General features: G+C 31.2%; 1 protein-coding gene across 1 annotated transcript; it reads left to right on the top strand.

Annotated features, from left to right (window-relative positions):
• Positions 1–1154: 1154 nt before the first annotated feature.
• LOC18607491 (mechanosensitive ion channel protein 8-like) lies at positions 1155–3132 on the top strand. The gene is made up of 4 exons (XM_018115313.2): positions 1155–1975; positions 2090–2213; positions 2320–2613; positions 3004–3132. Exons 1-4 carry the CDS (start codon positions 1155–1157, stop codon positions 3130–3132), a joined length of 1368 nt encoding a protein of 455 aa, XP_017970802.2.
• Positions 3133–8749: the final 5617 nt, after the last annotated feature.

Genomic DNA, 8749 nt, shown 5'->3' with positions numbered 1-8749 from the left:
CACTCTTTTCACAATCTTCTATAGAACAAGCCTGAGAGACTTCTAATAAAACTGAGCCTGTCTGCTCTTGTTCCTACCAAAACCATTTCCCTTAACGAAACCAATAATTCGAACCCTTAGCAAACTTGTAAATACCTGAAAAGCAAACCAAATCTCCTTTTAGCATCTCTTTAAAAGCATTCTCTCCCAATTCAACGCACCCTACTTTCATAGACATAGTTGCAATTATAAACATCTAAATCTAATCCAACCTTAACCAATGTTGCATGAACATTTTTTCTTTCCTTCAAAGACAATAACCCACGCCTTGATCCCAAACGGGTACCTAAATTCATCGGGCTTAGCTCCTTCAAATTCCATGCTATGACAAAAATTAATCGCCTCCTTGAACAACCTATTATGGGTTTTAAATTGTTCGGTTCAGTTAAGGTTTGTGAAGTTTTTGATTGGGTTCTACGGAGTTGAGTTGGTTTTGAGAAATCTTGGCTTGGCTATAGCGTAAGGGTTTAGGTTTGTTCCCGGGGTATCGAAGTGGTTTTGTGAAACAATTATGGGTGCCGGGGAATTGTGGAAGTAATTGAGAGATATTAGTGTTACTGCTGCAGCCATTTGGAGTCAGTGGTTGGAGAAATTGCCATTATAAATCAAATCAAGGGGCATGCCTTCAAAGCGTAATCAATAAACGCGGCTAGATTGACTAGTATAGGCTGACAACCTCTAGTAAGGCAATTACCAGTCTGACATGTATTCTTTTTCAAGCTTGCAGACAAATGAGATATGCAACTTGAGTTCTTTCAGTAGGAGAAAGCTTGAAGATCACGCTTAATATTTTTCCTTCGTAATAAATGGCTATTTTCCATGTTCACATGCTTTAGCTAACATTTAAATTTCAAAATCATAATCTAAATTTGGAAAGCCCAGTCTTATAATTAAAATTTCCAGGCATCCATTGACCAAGGGAAACTTGGAATTCTTACCAACGAGTATGAACAATATTGTACTATTGCTAGTATTACTCACTAAAATTTTCTACCTCCCTCTTTCCAAAGAATTTGCCATCTATATTGCGTTCCTTCTTACCAGTGAAACCACAGAAACACTTACCAACTGAAAATTTTAATTTCTCTTCATTTTAATTATATCATCTTTTCTCCATGGAAAACATTGTTATTGAAGTGCACCAGCCCGCGGGTCTGGAAACAGGGCAACTCACTGAACCATTGGAAATTGTAGAGATAGAAGAAATTGAATCAGAAGCACATTTTGAAAAAGAGGAGCAAGAGGAAGGACAGAAAATCGAGGAAAATGAAGACCAAGACACAAGGATAATTGACAGTTTAATAGAAGAAGAGTTGAAGCAGGGAAAGGTGAAAAAACTTGTCATAGCTCAATGGCTGTTATGCTTAGTTTTGGTCCTGTCTTTGCCTTTTAGCATTTGGCTTCCAAAATGGAATAAACTATCCTTTAGTTATGTGGTCATTTGGAAGTGGAATGTATTTCTGTTGTTTCTCTTGTCGGGGAAGATCATTTTTCGTTGTATGTTGAGGTTGGTTATCCTTTTCATGGAGTGGAAGTTTTCCAAGTACAAGAGATTGTTGTATTATATTCATGGAACAAGATCTGCAGTCGAAAGCTGTTTATGGGTGGTTTCTATGTTTGCGTTATGGAACTTTAGCTTCAGCCAAAAACTGAAGAGAAGTGTACATTTAGAAACTTTGTTTTACATAAACAAAGTCTCAAGTTTCTTGCTTGTTTCTTCAGTAGTGTGGATAGTGAAAACCATCGTCCTCACATATGTTGCTGTCAGATATAATTCTCATATATTGTCTTTGAGAATCAGAGAAATGGAATTTAGTGAAAGAATGATTCATCAGATAGCGCCCAAAGGCAATTCATTGAAGAAAATCAGAAATGAGAAGGGTGCCAAAAATCTGGCAATAAAAACAGTACAGAACTTGTCAAACAATTCGTCAAGGTACTTCCAAACTCATAATAATAATTGTGCCATCAAAATAGGACTTCTAGTCTATTACCTTGAAGTGTTTTGTTAGTATATGTGATTTATTTCTGTGTATTATTTGTTTAATAGATACATTTACGTAGAAGATTTGAGGGGTTTTATGAATATCAATAATGCTCGCAAGTTGTTGAACCTTTTGGGTTGTGCATCTGAATGCCAGAAAGTTCATAAGTTGGTATTGGAAAACTGGGTGGTAAGTGTATCATTAACAACAATAATTAGTTTATTATACTTTTCGTTTTGGTGTATTTTATACGAGAATGTTCAATTAAGTAACATAGCTTCTCAAAATGTTTCAGGTTAACATATTTAAAGAAAGGAAGGCAATCGAATTGACACGTTCTAATTCAAAATCAATTGTTAAGAAAATCAACTGGATTTTGATCTTTGTATACTTCATCATCACCCTTATTATTTTCTCATTCATGTTTGAAATAATCACAAGCCAGGATCTAGTATTCTTGTTCTGGACAGTAATTTTAGCTGGTTTTACATTTGGAAATACGTGCAAGATTGCATTTGAAGCTGTGATCCACTTGTTTGTAATGCATCCATTCAATATTGACGATCGATGCGAGATCGATGGGGTTGAGGTAAATTCATAAATATACATTCTTTTTTTTTATATAAAATCTCAATTTAAAGAACTTTATTTATGCAATTCATGCTTGCACTTTGATTAAATTTCAGTTGGTGGTGAATAAAATCAACATTTTCAGCACTATCTTCTTAAGGAATGACAACCAAAAGGTTATTTATCCGAATGTTGTTCTGTGGACAAAATCCGTGAGCAATTTTCGACTCAGTCCACCAATGAAAGACAAAATAGAGTTTGATATATTTATTTTGACCCCAGAAGAACAAATTATTGCCATGAAACAAAAGATACTTAGGTAATTTGCATATTGAGTTAGTTTTTATTGCTTAGAAGCGATTTGATTTCTGATATATAATTTTACTGATATTGTTGTCATTGTTGCTAGTTTCATCCAAAGCAGGGAGGAGCTGTGGTTTCCCACACCACGTATATTCATAACAAGTATTGGGGAGACGAGCAGGCTGCATGCGGAGGTCTGGGCGACACATCGAATAAACATGCAAGATCTGGATGAGAGACTTGAAAGAAAAAATCTTCTGTATAAAGAAGTGGCTAACATCGTAAGGGAGCTTGGGATCCTGGTGCATTGGTAGACAGACAGTGATTTTGCTTTCTGGCATAGTTTCCTTTTATTGTTCTTTCTTAAGATCTTCCTTTTTTAACTGATAAGATATTCTTATATTGTTACACCGTCGTGCACCTCTCCGCAAGTTATGAAAACTTTTCCTTTGTTTTAGCTTATTTGCTTAGTTCTCTCTCTGTTTTTTTTCTTAGAGTGTTTGTCTTGCCATAATCAAAATGAGAAGAGAAAATGAATTTATAATCAGAAGTCTGGATGTGATTTGTGAGGGTAACTGCGTTGGCAAGGGTGAATTTTGGCTTTGTTTAAACAAGCCAGTTCCATACTTCAATGAAGCTAGTGACTAATCTCCTCTTTTGCCAGAACAATTATGTGCACCAAATTAAAAACCTGAATTCAAGAACAAGTCTCAGGGTATACACACACAAAAAATTTAGGAATCACAGTGATATCATGCTATTGCATTGAGAAAAATAAATAGCATGCTATTGCAAAAAACTTCCAAAGCAAGAACCATGATATCGATATGACAATATCATACAATCGATATTGAATTAATAATTCACAAAAGTTACTTCATTTTCATGTCAAAGGTTTTTTAGCTGCATGTTAAAGTTGTACATTTTGCACCAAATTAACAAAATGTAAAGAACGTAGTTGAGTTTCAGATTTCTTCATTCTTCAGGAATGCTTTGAAGTTCAGGACTCCAAGGACGCGGACTCTTCTTAACTGCATTGGACCTCATAAGATGTTTTCTTCGCAGGAGATTTAAGCGTTCTTCTACAGATGGAGAAGGTGACTGGTTTGAGCTAATCCTACCACCACCGTTGATCATTCCTAGCATTTGCTTCAAATCTTGCTTTCTTACTACAATCTTCATCCTCACAACTCCATCCTCGTTGATGTGAGAGACAACACCCCCGCCATTAGCCTCTGCAATAGCTTCCAATAAATTGCTCCTCAAAGCCTTCTGGTTTCGGCTTCTCACCTGTTTGAATTCCCTCTTGGGTGATGCTTTTCCTTCCATTCTTTTTTCCACTGTCTTTACTCTCTCCCAATCCCTGTTCCGGTTTCAACTGATATGTTAACCTCCAACACCTCCACCCTTTATATAGCATCCTCCCTCGATACTTTCACATCAATGCAAGGTTGGCTAATCAACAATTAAAAATTAGGTTGAGTTGCAATTGAAAGTATAGAAAAAGGAGAAAAAATTCCTAGTAGTTTATCCTGTTGGTAGACTACCAAAATGTCCGTTAAACTAGCTGAGTATCTAATAGAATACATGTGCCATTACAAAAAAAAAAAAAAAAAAAAAAACGTCAGAATATCAAATAATGCATCTGCGTTGAGCCTTGCCTCATTTGTCAAACAGACTCGTTTTCTTGTAGAATCAAACAAGCCCAGAATTCTTTAATTGTACCATTCTTTGTTAATTTATTCAAGCTTGATATACAACAGACTTCCTCATGCAAAAGAGAACACCTGCTTGTTGAGCTGGATTGAGCAAACTCGTTTACGTGAAGGGAGGGTTCTGATCATAATTGCGAAGAATCATCATCAGCAAAGGTATCTCATGATTAGAAGTTGATGTACAGCATTCTTTGAGAGCCAAGGGAATGTATAAAGAAACCAATGGGGTGGCATTTTAATTTTGGGGAGAATTATATAAGGTGGGTGAGCGCATTTCAAAGCAAATGGGCTACATTGGTCTAAAGGCAAATTGTCAAATGGTTGAGCTGTGAATAGCTGTCTTTGTGATCAATCATTCTTATCTCAGCCAACTCCCAATTCTGATCTCCTACCTGAGTGTTTAATCAAATATATTTTTATACTTATAAGATGCACCAACCCCTGTTTATGCTTTAAAAATGTAAATGCCTTCTTAATGGGATGACCACCAGGGAAAAGCATATTGTAACTATTGCCCCCTGAAAAATGATTCTTCCCTTAAAGTCTTCAAATGCAAGAAACTTTAGGTTAAATGATAGATAGCTTTGTTTGGGTATTAATTATTGGTTGTAAGAAGACAAATAACAAAAGCAAAAACGATGGGAACCTTCGTATATGTCACGTATATATTAATTAGACTCTAAGCTGTATATTATGTGGAGTGGAGCTCATATAGCCATCACGACCATAAATAAATCATTGGAAAATTAATTAATTAGAATAAATCAATAATTCTTAACAATTCAACTTAGGAGAGCATTAATATGTGCAAATTGAAAAAAAAGGGGTAAGAACGGATTGAATTTAGTTTGATACTTTTTAGTTTTTGTATCCGTTTATTCAATTATTTTGATATCTGAATTAATTAAAAATCCTATCATTAATAATATATATTAGGACCAATCAAACGATTCGGGATAAATGAATTTTAATTATTTTTTATTGTTTCTAATAATTCAATCAATTTGAATTATTTTTTAAAAATTAAATAATTTAATTTTAAAATTTTAAAATCAATCTCAATTTCATTGTTAAATTGTGATTGGGTTTTTTTTTTACTATTTAATTAATAGTTTATCCAACTTTTTTTCTTTATGGGTTTGTGGTGACAAAGAAAAAGGCCCGATAAGTACGAAAGCGGACAACTCAGTTTTCTTTTGAATAAGAAAAAGGTTTGTCTGCTTAGAAAACAAACCTTTAATATATAGCACATAAAGCATTGTGAACCCAGCACATGGATCCGACCTATTTATCTAAGAACAGGCGTGGCCGCGTGGGCGTACGGTATGACTTTGGGTTACGAGCCCAAGAAAAGAAAGAAAAGCACTCAGATGCAATCCAACTTTACTCTAGTGCTAGTACCAATTCTAGCCCAGAAATCACACATGGAGTCCAAGCATTGGTTGTAGGACTACTTTATAAACTTTCTTAGCCTTTTTTCTGTGCTTTTTCCTCCTCGCTTTCTGAGAGAATATCCAGATCACGACTGCTGTAACAGAGGGCGATGGCAGGGGACGGGATTTTTAACACGACTATTCGATTTGATCCAACTCGATTAATGTGATTTATGATAATTAAAAGTTAAGATAAAATATCTTTATTTTTTAAATTTTAATCGTAATTAGATAAAAATTTATTAATTTTTAAAATACACATTTCGTTTAAAAAATATTTTTCGTTGAATATTTAAGTCTAGTTGTTAATTATCCGTTAATATTTTTGTCAATTTGATGACGTATCAAAAATAAAAAGATAATTTTATCTTTGATTAATTTTTAAAATTATTATTATATAATTTTATTAATTTTTTTATTAATTAAAAAAAACCCTCCTCAGATGAGCACTGATCGAAGTTCTTTTTTTAATTTTTTTAAAAATATAATAATAATTTTTAAAATTAATAAAAAAAGTGTTTTAAATTTTTTGAATCTCTGTTAACGGTATTTGTATTTTTTGATGAAATATCTATTTGAAAAACTAATAAACTTGCTTGCAATTTCTACTAAAATTTAGAAAGATGAAGGTATTTTACTTTAAAAATCAATATGAGTAGGTTTTAGATAATAAAATTAATATTCAATACAATTTTAGAGAGAGTTTGAGTTTATGAGTTAATTATTTATACTCGAAACTATTTATATATTAGTTGACTCTAACGTGAATATTGGAATAAAAATCATTTAAAATTTGTTTAAGGTAAGAAGAACAATTTAAATTCCTACTACTGTCATGGTTTGCATTTTTTGCAAATTCATCCACTTTTATCAACCAAAGAGTATAAGTTATAATTTTATTATTATTTGACAAAATAATGTATATATAAATAAGTATATGATTTTTGAGTATTGAAATTATAAAATTTGACAAAATAATATATTTGATTTTATGGTTGATATTTTGTTTCATATTTAATTATTATTATTTTTTTGTTTGAATTTTTAAAAGCATGTTATCAATGTTGAGTTTATTTTACAACACTGATGAGTTCTTTTTTGTTGTTTTAATGTACTATAAAATTGAATTTTAAGATTAAGTCGAATTAGGTTCGAGATTTTAATGGAATATTCACTGCATATCAGTAATCGATTTTCATTAAGTTATAAAACAAGATTTTCAAATACTTCAATAATAAACAATTTTTTATTTAAAATATTTCAAAATAAACAAATACCATACTTGCTCCCACTTTATATTTTGAGTTATGCAGGAGTAAGAAAGCATTGTCTGAGTTACTTTGAATCGTGCTCGACCATGTTTAATACTTTAATCTTTCACCTGTTTGTAAAAACTACATAATTATATTTTATATGTTCCATAATTAGAAAGGGACAAGTACAGCTTGGGATTTCATTTCCCTAATAAAAAAGCTGATTATTCTGTAAGCAAACCACAATTATTGCTAATTAAGCATTGAATGAATTATTATAAAAGTGGAGATGTGACTTTGCTCTTCTCAAGAATCTCGAATCCTTGCACGCCAAAAAAAGTTAAAAAATAGAAGTAATTACAGGTCAAAACACCTATCCAACTATGTAAAAAGGCTCACATAATCACTTTCTTTCTATTTCATTTTAATAAAAAATAAGGATTAATATTTGATACATTAACAATATTTAACTTTTATACACTGTCAAGTTACTAAATTTTATTGTACTCGAACATTTAATTTATTGGTTGATACATAATCACTTGCCTATAGAGTAAGGTTTAAATTCTTTTTTTTCTAATTAAAATAAATTATTAAATCTTGACACTTCATTATTTAAAAAAAAATAAAAAATTGATATTAAAACCCTATACTGTTTTAAAAATAAAGAATGAATACCTTTTTTACCTCATTAAATAGATGTCAAGATTTGATAGCTTGTGTATAAAAGCTATATAGTGCTAGTGCACCAAATATTAATACAAAATATAATTATCATATTACTCCACCAAGCCATGATATGTTATAAAATATTTTTATATTTTTGTTTAAGCTTATTCAAGTCTCAACAAAATTAAAATAGGTTCTTTTTTGAAGTGGTCCACCTCATTTTTCACTATACTTAGAATTGAATCGATGTCAAATAACCCATTAAATGAAATGTTCCATTAGTAACATATTGTGATCATTAACTGAAACATGAGAAGCCTTCTAGAATAATTAAATCATTCTTGATAATTAATGATTTTATTGGTTTCATTTGGTCCTAAAAGCTAACAATTTTTCGACCTTAGCTCATATATCAATATAATACTACATCTAATTATTCAAATATTGAAATAAAAAAATCATATCCTTTAATTTATATATATTGTAACGATTCAGATTCAAATATTACTAGTTTAATAATTTTTTAAATTTAAATCACGTTATTTTAAAAATTTTAAACTCAAATTGTTAATAACAATTTATTCAGATCCTTAAATAAAATTTAAAGTATGTTATTGTTAATTTATATTTTCTTTTAGAGAAAGGAGATTCGTATTCATACTTTTTAAGTAAAAAAATTATATACTAATTAATAGGTCAAATGTTCAAGTGCATTATCAATTTATATCTACCTGAATTTATAGAAATTAAATGTCTAGTATTTATTTTCTATCCTTTTTATA

Source organism: Theobroma cacao, chromosome 2 (assembly GCF_053813885.1).
Source record: "Theobroma cacao isolate CCN51 chromosome 2, ASM5381388v1, whole genome shotgun sequence".
Lineage (NCBI taxonomy): Eukaryota > Viridiplantae > Streptophyta > Magnoliopsida > Malvales > Malvaceae > Theobroma > Theobroma cacao.
The sequence above is the reverse complement of the archived record's forward strand: the minus strand, read 5'-3'. Positions and strand labels throughout refer to the sequence as shown.